This window comes from Sciurus carolinensis, chromosome 9 (genome assembly GCF_902686445.1).
Source record: "Sciurus carolinensis chromosome 9, mSciCar1.2, whole genome shotgun sequence".
Classification (NCBI taxonomy): domain Eukaryota; kingdom Metazoa; phylum Chordata; class Mammalia; order Rodentia; family Sciuridae; genus Sciurus; species Sciurus carolinensis.
In genome coordinates, this window is record NC_062221.1 from 69,477,242 (window position 1) to 69,494,537 (window position 17,296).

General features: G+C 41.0%; 1 protein-coding gene across 3 annotated transcripts in view; it reads left to right on the forward strand.

Annotated features, from left to right (window-relative positions):
- Positions 1-12,640, forward strand: part of Ropn1 (rhophilin associated tail protein 1) — a 30,777-nt gene extending 18,137 nt beyond the window's left edge. For all 3 annotated transcript variants that reach the window (XM_047564994.1, XM_047564995.1, XM_047564996.1), the window contains 5 exons: positions 434-561; positions 3,737-3,854; positions 5,155-5,316; positions 11,404-11,579; positions 12,434-12,640. In XM_047564994.1, the coding sequence (XP_047420950.1) occupies positions 434-561; positions 3,737-3,854; positions 5,155-5,316; positions 11,404-11,579; positions 12,434-12,500 (651 nt within the window). In that variant the 3' untranslated portion in view covers positions 12,501-12,640. The remainder of the gene's footprint in view (positions 1-433; positions 562-3,736; positions 3,855-5,154; positions 5,317-11,403; positions 11,580-12,433) is intronic.
- Positions 12,641-17,296: the final 4,656 nt, after the last annotated feature.

A 17,296-nucleotide genomic window follows, 5' to 3' on the forward strand; every position in this document is an offset into this window, starting at 1 on the left:
GGATTCAGAGTAAATTTTGCTACTTTTATCCAGCTAGGAATTGAAGCAACATGGAAAGATGTTTATAACATGCTGTCGAATAAGTAAGGTTTGTGCAACCCCAGTTTTCATTTATACAAACACATATACAGTTAGATTGAAACAACATTGGGAAGAAGACATCCAATATTTTAGGGTGATGTTATTAGGGAATATTTTTGTTTACTTCTGTTGATGAGTACTTTTTAAAGTACTGGGTGATTTTTTTATGGGAAGGAGAGAATAATCTATAACAAAAAACAAGGATTAGTAAACAACTTTCTAGAATGCATCTGTGTTGTGGGGCAGCGGGGCCCCAAAACTGAGACTGTCAGAGGCTGGGTGATCTCTAGTTCAGGATTACAGACATCTTGCAATTCAAAGATTCCCATTTTATTTTCTCTCCTGTGCACAGGTCAAGCAATCAATGCCTCAGACCGATAAGCAAATATGCATCCCGCCCGAGCTGCCAGAATTGCTGAAGCAGTTTACCAAAGCCGCCATCCGGACCCAGCCCCAGGATCTCATCCAATGGGCTGCCGAGTACGTGTTCCTTTCTCACCTCCAGCCTCCTCGGAGAGCAGAAAGGAGGAGAAAGGGTCATGAAAAACTGAGGTTGTCATGGTTGCAGCCAGAGTCCGGACTGATTAGCATAATCTCTGGCTAATTATGCTAGATTTTCAGTGTTCTCATTGTTTTTGATTCTTTAAAATCCACATATAAATACATCGAATGGGGATAGGATGAGGTACCCTCCCCTAAGCGAGCCAGACTGAGTAGCGGGACGCCAAGGCAGTAGGCCAAGTGTCCTCGTGCAAACAGCAAGAGTTAGATTACTACATTACACTAGCACACGCCCACCCATTCCTACTTCCCGTTTCTCTGTCCCAGTGGAAAGAGGGACACGGAATTTCTCTGGCAGGTTAGCCCGCCTTTCCCTGGATGAAACCTGGACCTCGCTCCTGTCTCACCGCTAGATGGCAGGGCACCTGGGGGGAGGCACGAGCTAGCTGGCCGGGTGGAAAGGGTGGCTCTTCCTTTAACGAGATACCTTTCTCCACGACCGTGAAAACTCATACTTGCGTCGGATTAGAGATAGTTTGTATTTCACCTTTGGGGAAATTACTGTTCCTTTCTTTAAGGTTTCTTTGAATGGATCTGTTCCCTCAACATAAAGATGTCCACACAGTCACGTGGCATTTTGGAGACGGCAACAGATCAGAGTGATGAGGTCAGGCTTGGCTGTAATCAGTGAGCACAGGTGCCCCTTTTCCAAGAGCCCCCAGAGCCTGCTCAGTCGTTGGAGCTTGCACAATAGCTGCTGGCTTGCGCTGAAGCAGCTTCACACAGAAACCCTCTCAGCTATGAAATTGCTTCTTAGACACACTCGCTTGCTGGAAACTGGGTAACCGCGGCTCGGGGCAAAAGTTGGAAATTCTCCAGACCTCCTGGATCTGGCAATTTTTACTATGATGATTACTTCCTTAGCAGTAATTCAGTGGAAAAAGGGGTGAAGGGAGGCTATGAGGGGGCTCTGTGGTTGGGGGAAGGAGAATGTTCTCAGCCTGAGGGCAAGTAGGTGTTCTGAGCAGATGAGGAGGGGGGCCTGTGAACACCTTTCAGAAGGTTTAAAATGTCTTCCAAGAGGGCCTTATTCTTGGGCTGGGCTGGGAGGAGCTTTTAGAAATGGAGGGAAAGTGAGCCAGTGGTGCCATAAAAAGAGACAGAGTTGCTTCACCTAGTAGTGAATCCTGCTTAGTTTTACTTTATAAATTTTATCTGTTACCTGTATGATTGGCCTTCAGCATCAGAAGACTGAGGTTTTTTCAGTATAGTCAGACAGATTCTGTTTTATACTATACTATAGTTTAAAACTCCATTTTCTTGTTCTTTTTGCTACTATAGTATAGTTAGAAAAATGACATTTCTTAATGTTGTCTCTGACATTTATGGAAGAAAACATTCCCTATTGTAGACTGCTAGCACCTATATTGTATGATATGCCATAAATTTTTTAGACATCCATGAAAAATCAGTTTGTACTTTAACTACAATGAAAAAGAGCATGACCTAAGAGCACTCTCCATCCTAGTTAGACATGAAAAGCCTTTATCGGATTGTTTCATGTGATTACAAACTTGTAGCATTTTAGAGGATAACCACACAGTATTTCCAAGACAAAATATGTATTAAATTCCTTGCAAGCAAGAATTTCACTATATATTTGCTGTCAATGAACAAACTACCAGGCATTTCAACAGGACATACAATTATTTGTCCTGTAGTAGGCATGTGTGACAATACAAATTTACTATGTTTATAACCATAGAATTCTTCACTTTCAAATGAAGCTCAGTAACCCAGAGGACTAATCCATGACTATAGCTTCATTTCCATTTTCTCTATCTACTCAGTGCCACTAAAAAGTCCAAAGATGTTTAAAGAATGCTGAGAATACTAAGTGCAGTTAGTTCTGTACAATAAAGTGTCATGATATCATTGTCTCTCCATTTGCATGACCCAAGTCTGGTTATAAAGCCTGAGGTTACACCCAACTTCAGTTGTCATGCTGCACCCACACCCATCCCAACAATGACCTGTCTGCAGAGATTTCTCCCGCACATTGTTAGAGGTACCCTTGAAGTATTTCTTTTACCCTTGTTGACATCCTCCAAGAGAGAACTGGAAGGTGCTGTTTTAGTTCATGTGGTTTTAGCTCGAGTGCTCCGTCTTAGACAGGCAATGGTTAACTCTATCATGGTTTCACCCTAAAATGGGTTGTTATAAAATTTCTATTGTGTTCTTTTCATGCTAACTGTGTCTGGAGAAAGTAAAGGGCAGGTGTTATTGATTCAGGCATAGACAGTAACAAGACTTTTGTGGGAGACACCCTCTGCCATATAATATCAGCCATCTCATGTCAACTGCTCATCCCCATTCCCTGCTGCAGATAACCTCTTTCCATCCATGCAAAGCCTGAAATAGGACTTAGTCTATTTTCCACATTGCTCCCAAACAAAGTCCACTTCACAAAGAGTGGTGACCAGGCATAGTTTTACTGAAATTTTTGAGGGAACAAAGAGAAGGGTTTTGTTTCATATGTATCATGTTAAGCTCAAAACCTTCTTTGGCTTCTCTTCTCTCCTGAGCCTTCCTTAGTCCCCTGCCAGCCTTCTCTTCCTTGTTGAAGCCCCAGGCCTTACTTCAGCCAGAAACCCTTCCTCACTCACTCCAGGAACAGCTCTATTCCCTCCCCTTTCTCATGCAAGTCACTTTTGTTCTCTTCCCCACCCACTGCCTGATACAAACACATACATACACATGTATATATGTATATCTCCTAGGATATATGTCCCTCGGTGTGTGTATACGAAACACTAGGAGGAATGGCTTGGGGAAAAACAAAACGAAACCTGACCGAATATGCCCCAGGGAATTGCACAACAAACTTTAGTTGGTTTGAATAGTCCACATCCTTAGAAACCAAAGTTTATTCCCTAAGCATTAGTCATTTCTTAAGTGGGAAGCAACACAATCAGTCTTTTCTCATATGCAAATGAACTAAACACAGTGTCTAAACTAAAAGCTTAAAAAATGTTCTTTCATCTACCCCTTTCTTGCAAAAAGAGTTGGGGGAGAGGAAGAGGAAATTCCTGGAGCAGCTAGAGGCCACTGGAGTAAGGGACACTCCCCCACCCTGCTAACTTTTTTCTTGCAGTTATTTTGGGTCCATGTCCCGTGGAGAAATACCTCCTGTGAGGGAGCGGTCTGAGCGAGTTGCTTTGTCCAACTGGGCAGAGCTCACACCTGAGCTGTTAAAGATCCTGCATTCTCGGGTAAGAGGCATGCAGGGAAATATTGATGCTTGGTGGGTACAAACAGAGGCCATCAGTTCCTCTGCCAGTCAACTGTCGCACTACCCTAAAGTTCACTAAACTTTGCCTGAAGGTAAATGTCCCCTTGGGTAAACTGGGATCATCTTGGAATAGGCTGTGGGCTAGATTGCCTTGGGACCATCACAGATCCCCTTAAGCTGACACAATGTCCAGGGAATCAGTGCAGTGTAGTCCCTTTTCTCCTGAAAAATACGGGTCTGCAGTCACTTGATGGTGTCTCCCAGATGGGTCAACAAGACCATGACATGCGGCCATCACGGTTTAGGGAGGGGCATATTGTAGTTCCCCCATTACCCTGGTGCAATATAGCCTAGTCTTTAGGGAACCACCCTGACTCTCTCCATAGCCATGTCATCCTAGAAGTTTACTAATGAATGAACCAGGAGGGACTGGCTTGAGAAAGTCTGTGGTTTGGCCAAGTCTCAAAAGTGGATTAGCAGCACTATTCCTTGCACTAAGATCTAGGACAGAGTGGTCTGGGGCAATTCAGGTTTGACTTGACCAATGACCTCAGTCCCAGAGACTTAGCATTTTATTAGAATCAGAAGGCTTGAAAAGGTGTTGGGGCTTCACTGGGGCATCTGTGTCCTTGTCATGTTTTTAGCCAACAGTCAGCCATTCACTCCTGTCCTTTTAATTTCCAAGTTCCTTGTGCAGTGAGCATGGCAGAGCTCCTGAGTACCTGAGATCAAGCAACATTAGGCATCCAATCTCAGCCCCTACACATCAACCATGTCTCCTATGTCATTCCTGGGGAAACGGGGGAGATAAATAGTATCCAATGCAAAGAATTCAATAGACTCTGGAAGCAAAAGACCCAATGTCTTGTTCTCATTTTACCACATATTAGTGGTCTCAGTCAAGTCTTCTTGCCCCTTGATTTTGCCTTCAGGCTGTCCTGTCTGTCATGTAGGGACAACCTAGGAATAAAACAAATCAAAAAAGCATCAGAAAAAAAAATGAAATGCAATATAAATGTATATCTCTTCTATAATTCTGACATCTGAAGTTAAAAAATATATATGTACATTAAATTTTATCTTGGCATGCTCTTCATTCTTCATTCTTCTTGCAAAGAGAACTGCCAAAGAGGGTGCTCCGACCTCCACACCTACCCCCAACCCCACCCCTTTCCATATGCTGGCAGAACTTGGGGACTGACCTACCAAGAAGATATATTTCAGGACATCTCTCATATTCTTTCTCATCCCTTGTGTTGTATCTGTCCCCTGCCCTGCAGGTTGGTGGCAGGCTGATCATCCATGCAGATGAACTGGCTCAGATGTGGAAGGTATTGAATCTGCCAACAGATCTGTTTAATAGTGTGATGAACGTGGGTCGCTTCACGGAGGAGATCGAGTGGCTGAAGTTCTTAGCCCTTGCTTGCAGCTCTCTTGGAGTTGTAAGTTAATTTTTTTTTCCCTTTTTGTTCCTTAAGGGAAAATCTTTCTCAAGGCTTGGAAGGGCAGTCCATCTACACATAGTTGCCCCTCCAGGTTAATGATGAGCCTGCTTCTTCTTTCTTCTCCTCCTCTCTGAATTAAGAAATGCTTTACTATGTGCATCAGCTGGAAGCAGGAGCTAGGAAGAGGGAGAGAAGAGAATTATCATCAGGCTCTGGGGACAGTTTGGATTATTTGTGAAATTTGATCATTGCCCTCAGATTTATTTGCACCCCACTTTACCCCTTTCATTTATAATTCCTAGAGATAACCAAGAGTCAGCTGTAGAGTAAGACTTGCTCACTTGTGGGTCCCAGACACCTATAAGATATACCAATAGCGACTTTTGAAAAGGGGTGCAGCCTTTTAGAAAATGACTATTAGATAAACATAATTGGATGCAATGATCAGAGATAAGAAAGCAAGCAGAGAGATGAGGCTATTTCTAGAACTACAGTCATGACATCACTGTGCATACAGGATGTTCATACAAATTCATGCCTTTTCCAAATTTGACTTGTTTAGCAACTGGAAAAGTCATTTTCCTGTTTTGAAGCAAAAGATACTAAAACCAGTTTTTGTGCATATTTAAAGCTTGAGTATCTTGTATGTGGACTCACCCTCCTAATAATTATGATGATAAATGAAAATGAATCAAAATTATGTATTTTTAAAAAATATCCCTTAAATACATACAAGTTTAAGCATTAATGAGGGAATCATCAGCTCAGCCTAAACCAAATGGTATGAAAAGGTAGTTTGAATATTCAGCACATCTAAACACGATCTTGTTCTTTCTTCTCCAAGATGCTTGGAACACATATTTGACATTCTGTTTCTGAGCAAATTTAGCAAAAATATTGTCGTCCAACTTTTGGATTTCCCCTGCGACCTTCATCACAATCATTTCTTTAGAGGGAAGAAAAGGAGAGCCTTCAGGGTTGATTTTTTCCTTTATTGCCCTTTGTAACAACATTATATAACAAATACATTACTATCCTCCAAAGAGGAGAGGAAAATGTAGCAGAGGCAAATGAACTTTCAATCAGGACTGATCTCATTTCTGTGGGAAACAAAACAAAACAAAACAAAAAACCTCAAAAACTAGGCACTTTGTCACATGTCTGTTATAATCCCAGTGTCCAAGAGACTGAGCCAAGAGGATTGCAAGTTCAAGGACAGCCTCAGCAACTTAGTAAGACTCTCAGCAAATAGTGAGATCCTGTCTCAAAATAATAAATTGAAAGGACTGGGGATATAGCTCAGTGGTAAAGTGCATCTGGGTTTAATCCCCAGTACCTCCCTAGTCCCCCTACAAAACAAAACAAAAAAACAACAAAATAACAAGCCTCAAGGATCGGGAGAAATCACAAAAGAGAGAATTCTCACAGGGCTACAAGTTTATTCATGCCACATTCAGAGGTGTGTGTGTGTGTGTGTGTGTGTGTGTGTGTGTGTGTGTGTGTGTTTGTGTGTATTTTTGGTTTTTTATTTTATCTAAAGTTAATTTTGATGACCTTGATCTATCCCACTCATAGAGGGTAATAAGAGGATAAGTAGATTCCATTCAATCCAGGAGTTTAGTCTGAGGCAATAATTGAAACTGGCTACAGGTTAACTGTTCTGTGTCTCAGGTTTTACCTTACCATTTTCCCTGGAGATTAAGTGTTTAGGGAAAGGGTCGGTCTAGGACCTCAGAGCAGTCAAGTGAAGGGATTCCCACATCCCTGGTCCTTTCCTGTCTTTCCCTAATCACTAACTGCTTGCAGCTTAAGTCTTTGGTGTCTCTCTGATTGATCAAAGTCTGATGATGCTCTCCTCCCACCCCACCCCCAGGCTCTTCTCAGTTGTCACTCCTGCTGGGGCTCCCCCTCACCCAGTAAGTCTCTACCAGGTTGTCTTCATCTGCTTCCTGGCTTTGGTGGTCTATGTCACAGTTTCTTACCACCTCATGATATGTCCAAGTTATTCCTTGTCTCCATACCTCACAGTAGCCAAGAACAACTTTGGGAAAGTCACACTCTGACCTCCTTGTGCTTAGCACACTAGGCAGCTATTAGTTTTCCCTTGATAGACCTGCCTCCATAATTGGGGTGGGGAAACCATTAAGTGGGCTGTATCTTTCCACTTCCCTTTTAAAACAAAGATGTTGGATTGAATGTTCCACGAAGTTCTCTCATCTCTAGCATTCTGAGATTCTATTCCCCCTTCTCTGCTTCCAGCAAGGCGCTCTTGTGCCTACCTCTGGATAAGAGTGAACCACTCTGATTCTGAGGAATCCTGAGATATCTGACTTTGTCGCACACCATTCCTGTAAAAGAAACACCTAGAGAGGAAGTTGGCTTAGAGTGCCCTGTGAATCCAGGAACCAGTACTATTAAACCATTTGTATCATGTTGGACCATTTCTGGAAATTTAAATGTGAACTTGGTCAGTGCTATGATCTGATAATTTGCTTCCCCCCCACCAAATTCATATGTTGAAATCAAACCCTCAAGGTATCGGTATTAGGGAGTATGGAGCCTCTGGGAAGGGATTAGTGCCTCATAAAGAAGCTTGGGGGTCTTTTTCCCCCTTCCTCCATGTGAAGACACAATGAGAAGCCACCATCATGAGGAATGGGTCCTTTCCAACCCCCAAATCTGCTGGCATCTTGGGCTTGGACTTCCCAGCTTCCAGAACTGTGAGCAATTAATTTCTATTGTTTATAAATTACTCAGTCTAAGATACTGTGTTATAGCAGCCCAGACTAAGACAGTCAGAATGTCACCATCCAGTGGAGCCCTTGTATCTAGTTAATCCACCTATTGGTCCTTAGAGTCAAGCCAGGAATTCCTCCCTGTTCTACAATCTAGTTTTGATCTCTGCAACATCTAGAGAAGCAGTTTGCTCCTACTGGAACAGCCTAATGGCAGGAACTTTTACTCCACTGGGGAACAGGGATACTGACTCCCATCTGGAGCTCTCTGAACCTAACATTCATGGTTCCAAAAGCTTCAGCATGCAGACCCATGTCCCTCTTCCCTTTCATCACTCCTTCCTCCAGGCTGGCCCATGCCACCTCCTGCTCCACGGAGACTGATTATCAACAGGAATAGGTCATGTAGAGAGTAGAAAGTCATGTTCACTTGGAGGAATGACTTTTAGATTATTAGCATACAATTCACTTTTTGAGCCTTTTCTCTGAGTTTGAAAATGAGGCTTGTAAGATGCTTAAGGTCATCTCTATGAAATGGATTCCCATCCCACGGAGAAGTCTTATGAAAGAGAATGAAGATCTCTGCTTATTTCAGATTCGTTTGAATTTATCAAAAGGCTATAGTCCAAAGAGTTCTTTATCCATTTATTAAATCTTTTAAAATCTTTTTAAAATTTTATGAAAGCATTAGAATTTAAAGGTTTGTTGTTTGAATGATCATTAAATGATGGCATTTGGGTTTGAGAACACCCACTGTATTTTAGTTTTCAAGGGCTGCCATAACAAAGTACCACAGATTGGGTGGCATAGACAAGAAAAATTTATCGTCTCACAGTTCTGGCAGCAGAAGTTTTAAGATCAAGGTGTCAGCAGGGTTGGTTTCTTCCAAGGACCTCTCTTTGCCTTATAAAAAGCCATCATTGACCAGTATAACTCCACATCATGTACAACCAGAAGAATGGGAAGTTATACTCCATCTGTGGATAATATGTCAAAATACATTCTACTGTCATGTATAACTGATTAGAACAAATAAAAATATTTATAGCTATAAAAAAAAAAAGCCATCATTGCCCTGTGTCCCTCTGACTTCACATGTCTAGGGTCTTACTCTGTGTCCTAATTCCCTTTTCTTAAAAATGCACCAGTTACATTGGATTAGAGACCACCCTAAGGACTTCATTTTAACTTCTTTATTTTTTTAAGGTCCTATGTTGAAATATAATCATATTCTCAGGTTCTGGGGTTTATGGATTCAACACGTGAGCAGGCGGGGATACAGTTCAGCCCATAACAGCACCTCAACAAAGAGGATGACAGAACAAAGGAAGTGGGGGTGTAGACAGAAGTTGAGAGAATGAGTTGTGGATAAAAATTACACAGTTCAGGACCAGGTGTGATGACACACACCTATAATTCCAGTGACTCAGGAGTCTGAGGCAAGAGGATCTCAAGTTCGAGGCCAGCCTCTGCAACTTAGCAAGACTTTTAGCAACTTAGTGAGACTCTTAGCAACTTAGTAAGACCCTGTCTTGAAATAAGAAATAAAAAGGGTTAAATATGTAGCTCAGTGGTTGAGTACCAATTCAGTACCACAAAAAAAAAAAAAATTAAAAAGAAAAGAAAGAAGAAAGAAAAAAAATTCAGTTTGCATACATTGATACTTGCAAATCTACCCCAAAGCATTGTCATGCTAAGCTCATCTCACAGTCATGGAGTCCCATACTCATTGACAGTCTCATGTATGCCCGCCCTCCTATCCCCTCTAAATTAGGTGGAAATGCCTGGAGTGATGCCTCATCCTGGGCTTCACGATGCTAAGACCTCTAGAAGCAGGACAGAGCAAATGAAAACAGCCTGTTGCAAACCCAGAATTTCTTTGACATCATGCTTATTTTAAAATTATTACACAGTAAAGATTCTATTTCATAAAATAACAATGTTTGTTAAATGGAAATAAATGATATTTAAATATTGACTCAATTAAAATTAATAACCAGTTAATGCAAATAACATTTGAATTCACTGCTATCAAGTAAAACTGTCACTCCAGGAGGATAGACCAAGTTTCTTCACATCCTCACATGCCTCTGACATACAGACTTACACCCCTGGGTAATACACACCACCACAAAAGAAGTGCCATCTAGACATTCTTTATGTTCAGGCAGAGGGTGGGAACAGAACTGTAAGCATCGACTGCAAAGAAAAGCAATTCTCCACTGGCTATGCTTGTGGGAGACACAGCAGATACTTGTTCTTCCGTCAGTCACCCCTAGTTCACCACTCCAGGCTGATTACTACACACCTAGTCCCCAGAGGGTGTGTAAGGCAAATGTGCACCATCACTCTCAGTAAACCACCAACCTATTTATGCTGCCCCATCTTTGCTAATTCAGAGCTCAACAGTCTTTTCTTTGAATCACCCCTTTCCTTTGCCCCATCATTTCACAACTCTCTCACTTGTGAAATTTATGCAAAGGTTACATTTATTTAAAGATGTAGGATCAGTTCTGAACATGATCCTCTTAAAAAATTTTTTTGTAGTTGTAAATGGACAGAATGCCTTTATTTCATTTTTTAATTTTTATATGGTGCTAAGGATCAAACCCAGCACCTCACATGTTCTAGGCAAGGGGCTCTACCAGTACGCCATAACCCCAGCCCCATGAACGTATTCCTTTAATGTTCAAGTTTCATTGTGAGGTGTGATTGCTTTGGTAGAAACCCTTCTATTAAAACTGGCACTCATCATCTGCTAATTTCCCTCCAGTAACACCAGAGTTAGTATTATATAGTATAGATGATTCTTAGATAGATCTGCTTGTTTAGAAGAATTGTTTTATCTTGAATGCTCAGTACTATTTTCCCAGTATCTAGACCTCCTGTCTTCTCAGGAATATTGCCCTTTTCTTACATTCTTCTCCCCAACTTCAACATTCCCCAAATAATTCACTAGACTACAATAGGTTGAAAGAATTACCTCAACCCTTTAGAAATAAGACTGGAAAGAAATAAGTAATTCTAATTTCATAGCATGTGAAATCAATGACCCCACCTTTAATAAGGAATTGGCCAATTAAAGTCACAAATATCTATGAGTTTCTAGCTGCTTATAAATTTAATTCCTTGAGAGTAACCCTCTAACAAAGAAAGAAAAAAGATACCCATTCAATATTCAATGTTTTTAGAATGAATTAAGTGCCATTAGAGGGTAAAAATGTTAAACTTTCTAGAATCTTAAATCGTAGTCACTTTATTTTATAAGAGCAATATTTTTGTTTTCTACCTAAATTCATCTCAGGACTCTAGAAGAGTGACTTTCTCATTGTATCTTATGGTTTTATAGACCATTGCCAAAACTCTCAAGATAGTGTGCGAAGTTTTGTCCAGTGACCATGATGGTGGACCTCCCCGGATACCTTTCAGCACCTTCCAGTTTCTCTACACATATATTGCTGAAGTGGATGGAGAGATCTCTGCATCCCACGTCAGCAGAATGCTAAACTACATTGAACAGGAAGTGTAAGTAAACTTTTACCAATTGGGGGTGAAGAATACTGAGAAAAAAATTAAAAATCTAGTAGACCAAGTTATAGTGGTCCCTGGCTTACCATGGCTTGGCCTATGATTTTTTAAAATTTTATGATGGCATGAAAGTGTCACCCATTCAATAGAAACTAAATTTTAAATTTTGAATTTTAACCTTTACCCCAGCTGGCAATATGTGGTTCAATGCTCCCTCACAATGCAGGAGGTGGCAGCAGTTAGTCAGTTTGTGATCCTGAGGGGAAGCAACTGATATTCCAGTGTACTGTGGTGCTGGGCATAATGTTCAGTAGGTTAGGTGTATTTAATATGCATTCTCAACTTGTGATATTTTCAACTTATGGGTTTATTGGAATGTAACCCCATCATAGGTCAAGGAGCATCTGTGTATTATACTGTTTGGGGAACATAGAAATATTGGGAGACACATAAAATACGGACCTAAAAGAGTCAAGGAAGGGAAAAGAAAAGAACGATGTAGAGACAATGATTCTTGGAGTGCTGACACCAGCAGCAGAGGCAGTAGCACCTGGGAACATGTTAGAGATGCAGAATTCCAGGATGCACCCTGGGCCTCCTGAATCAGAAACTCTAGGGGTGGGACCCAGGAATCTGTGTCTTAGCAAGTCCTCCAGGTGCCTCTGATGCTGCTCAGGCTTGACAGGAGGAGAGGGGAGGGGAAGGGACGGGTAGGAGGATTAAATGAAAGAGAGGTGATGGATGGACCAGAGCAGTGCAGAACTGATGGAGTGAGAGAGTTGTTTCTAAGTTATCTTTTTAAAGGTTGATTGTTAAACAAACTAACCACAGATATCTATTTTTCCAAACAGAATTGGTCCTGATGGTTTAATCAAGGTGAATGACTTTACCCAAAATCCCAGGGTTCGGCTGGAGTAAAAAAACAGTTTTGGCAATTTTAAAGGAAGATACAGAGATGATTGTACTTCACAATGGCTTAACCCCTCACACCATCCTAAGTCCATTTTCTTGTGCAACTGGTACACACAAATAAACAATTAGGCAAACGTATAAAATCAGAACTGTGTGGAATGAAGATGTAAACTCGTCAGAAGGAAACGTGGTATCAGATTAGTATTCTTCCCACATGGACACTGAGTGAAAATAGCTATTGATGTGTGGATAGAAAACACATCTCTAGTCAAAACTAGACTTAGATTTTGAAAGGTAGAATGCTAACCAGACATGGTTCTGATGTTTTGTGATTGCTAGATGGACTTTAGATGAGTATCTTTTACATGGTCAATCATTTTTACCAGCAGCATTTACTGGTCTTGTGCTAGTCATTCACTCATTCACTTACTCATCATTATTTATTGAGGTTAGCCATGTGTCAGGAATAGGGTTTTCATGTAAAATACAGGATTCCCAGTTGAATTTGAATTTCTGATAAATGATACATTTTCTAGTGGTTGGTTGGTTTTGCTAAAACTGGCAGCCCTAGCCAGGAATTCTGCTGGCTTCTGGATATGTACAAATAAATCATATCTGATTTCTGCCCTCAAGGAGCTCACAACCTAACACTAAGACGTAAATCATTTTAATGCAAGTGGCCCTGAGAAGTACTAAGAGAATGTTTCAGATATCAGTATTAAATATCAATGTCAATTGATTTTTCTGAAACATTACACATGTAAAGGGACCTTCTAGGGGAAATCCCCTGCATAAATACAAGACCCCCTGACAAGGTCTTAAAGAGTTTTCTTTTTTGAAGGCAGCAGATGAGATGAATGTGATTATTGTTTTTAGCGCCAGGTATACCAAGGTCTGAGTAGGTCCCTTCTACTTGTAATACTATTTCCTTTTAAAAGCTCTTGCTCAGGGCTGGGGTGCTAGCTCAGTGGCAGAGTGCTGGCCTAGCATGTGGGAGGCACTGAGTTTGATCCTCAGCACTGCATAAAATAAGTAAATAAAATAAAGTTATTGTGTTCATCTATAACTAAAAATATTTTTTAAAAAGTTGTTGCTCAAAAATCACATTAGGTTGCATACATATATCTCTGTACACAAACTGGAGAGAAATTTGACTACTTAGTATCTAAGATAAGAGGAGAATGTGATGGGAAGTCATTATGGGCCTTGAGTTCTACCTAGAAGTGAAACAAAGGGGCTGAAACATTCTTCTCCCACAGTCAATGGGCTACACCCGCAAAAAGTAGACCACAAGAAATCCTGCCTGCTGCCTGACTTCCTAGCCAATGTGGCCCATCATTTCTACATACTCTGGCACCTAAGACTGTTTGAAAGGCTGAAGTTTTGCAGGTGAAATCTGACACTGTAATTCATTGGGACTAGAGAATGAATGTAATCCATTAATCTGTTTCCTGGTGTGTCTTAGTTTGTCTTTCACTGTGAACAAAGCATTAAAATAGTCTTGTCCTGGAGTTGGGAGGGATGGGGAGCAGAGAGGGGAACTCCTAGTCTGGAAGATTCTAAAATAACCATATTAAGTTAATAAACATAACAGAAGCAAAAAGGTCCTTTGTCCATTTTGGAAATCAAATTGAAATCAGAAACTCAATCTCTGTAGCCCTAAGCATAATTCCTCAAGAGTGAGGCCAGTGAAATTTCAGCCATTGAAGGTATATTGGACATAGCTATGAATTTATTGATAGCTCTGCAGCCATCAATTGCAACTAAGCTCAATTGGAAACACCATTGTTGCTCTGCCCATGGCTCCTCTAAGCCAATACTTGGTGTGTACCATTTTCCTCGCTGTGTCAACATTTCCTCTAAGCTATCAATGTTGCTTAGTCACAGGGGCTTGCCAGAAATGGCCTCCACAGCACATCCACCAAACCAACCTGCTTCAGCAGTCACCGCAGGAGTATAAAGGGGCTTTGTCCTCCACTGGGGTTATGCCATTTTAATGACATTATAAATGTTATATTAATGATAACAGCATTTATTAAGCACTTACTATATGTAAGCCACCATATACACACCTTCCCAAAATATTTTTTTACAATCAGACCTTATGAAGTCAGGGCCATTACCCCCATCTTATGGATGAAGAAACAAACTTAGAAATTAAGTTGTTCAGTGTCACTGGTAAGAATTTGAATCCAGGTCCATCTGACTAAAACTTTATTGCCTTGTACATATGCTTATTGTCAGTCTAGGTATGGGATTTACTCCATAAAATATCCTGGGACAGGGATTCAAGTGCAAATAGTTTGGGAGGCAATCCCAGGAGTAGTGAAGAGGGAGGAGGAAGAGCAAGGTAAAGATAGGAAAAAGTTACAAAGGATGTGTTGCCCAGCTAATTACCCCTGGACTCCAATACTGCTAGGGAACTCTGGGATACAGCACACAAGACATCTCAGAGTTATTCCAATTTTAGGAGTAGGGAAGTGTTTCATCCATCATTGACTAAGGGCTGCTTCCTCACCAAACTCCCATCTGCTATCATCTGAGGACTGCTTCCAGGGGCATTAACTTTCTGCATTTTTTGTTTATCTGAGTCTGATCCTTTTGCTCCAGAAAAATGACTCTCAGGTACATAGTCATAGATGTCCACAATAAGCCGCCACCAGGAGCTGTGCATGCTTTACACAGATGTTTTAATAAAAGTTTTAACATTTTAATCATTATTGCTTCTCTTCTTATGTCAGGCGCAAGTCCATGGGGACAACGGGACAAGTGACTGACATGTGCTGTATTAAAAATCACACTTTATCACAAACTTGGCACACTTTACCAAATGGTTTCTTCCTTATGATAAGATCATTCCAAGGACTCTCTTGATACATGCTGTCAACAGACCCTTGACAGACCATCCACTGACCTTCCTATTGTACCTGGCAATATCTGAATCCTAGCATGACCCTAGTTAAGCTGTCAAATTGAGATCCTTGGAACAGATGGTGTGTTGTTCTCCTTTAAAAAGAAAAACATTCAGGAAGCAATAAAATCAGAATTTTATAAAGAAAAAGAAGTGGGCTCTTTCTTTCCTAAGTTAAGCTATTTTGATTAAAGTGAAGACTGCACATACATTTAAAGCTTCAGTGGGAAAATGCAAAGATCGTGGCTCAATTCCATTTTCACTATGCTCAATGCCCCACTCTCCTTGATGCTGTTCAAGCAGAGACCTACCATCCTATTTAGCCAACTTCCAGGATCACCAGGGCTATGCAACAGTAGAAGCTGGGCACTCCAGTGTGGGTGGCCAGTTTTAAATTAGAAGAGGAATCTTAATCTGAAATCCTTGGAGCAGCTCCAGAAACACCTCTGATAATATTCATATAAACATGTTTCAGAAATGTGCACATTTGCATTTTTCTGAGGAAAAAAAATCACAAAACATAAATTTGTATATAACTTCAAAAGGTCCAAACCTTTGGGTTGGAAATAGCATCAGAAAGTACCAAATGGTTTAAAGAGAGGCAAAAGAATAGTGTCAGATCTTTCTGAGTAGAACTGAGCTCAGGCCTCCAACATGTGACATCATTCTCAGCCTCTTTTTGAATCTTATATTTTGGCAATAAATCCGTGTTTTCAATTTAGGTCTTCATGTACTTGAAACTTGAGTTGTCTCCTGTTAACCAGAACCTGATCAAACATGAAGACTTTCACACTTCAGAGGTGAGCCAATTGGAAAAATCATTGGTCCAATGTGCTGAGTGACCTGATAGACAAGTAGAGTTAAGCACCCAAGATACCAGAGTGATTAATTCTCCAGATCAGGTTCACAGGACTAGTCCTGGACAACCCAAGTCTCAGGTAGCTGTCAGCCTCAATGCAGGAAAGCAGTCCAAACAATGGTTGGTTCATTTACTTAAATGATTTAAACAGTTCTACTATGTGCAAGGTGTTGTGCAAAGCACTGGGGACCCTGCACTGAACAAGGTAAGGTCCTTGCTTCACAAGATTAAATTCTTCTTGGGAAGACAGACATCACACAATTGATTATAACTGTAATTGTGGGAAATGGCATTATTCCATTATAATCTAGGGGCACATGAATTAGTTTGCAAAAGCAGGACAGAGGTAGAAGGAAAGGTTTTCTTGAGGAAGTAATCTGAGGGCAAACTTGGAAGCCTATAGCATGTTAGCACAGATAACAGAAATGTACCCTATACCTCCTCACTAAGCTCCAGACTCATATACCCAGTAACCGACTCAGTCTTCTCTTGGATGAGTCCAAGGCACTCCCTAATTCATCATGCCCCCAAATGACTTCCTGGTTTGTGTTTTCCCATAACAAATTGTTTCCATAAACTTCCCTCCTCAATGTGGATCTCCCCCATCACCTCTCTAGGTATAAAATTCAGAAACCAGGGCCAACATGAATACTACCCTTTGCCTTATTTCCCAAATCTACTACCAAATTCTGCTCATTTGAGTTCCTATGCTTCTCTTAAATCTGTCCTCTTCATTTTTCCTCACCATTCCCAACCATTTTCCTATGGCCTTTGTATTACATCCAGGCCTCCTATCAGTCTGGTCCTGGCAGAAGACACCCAGATTTTTGAAGATAACAAAAAGGTTTACAGAGCTGTGGACAAGGAAATTACCAAGGGGTGTTGAGGTACCCAGAGACTATCACCCCTTGGACTAACAGAAGTAGGGGATGTTACATCTTATTGGAACCAGGAGGGAACTGGAGCCCAAAGGGCTCCTCTGAGGAGCTATAGTTGCAAAGAGTCACTGCATCAGCCAATGGTTGAGGGGAG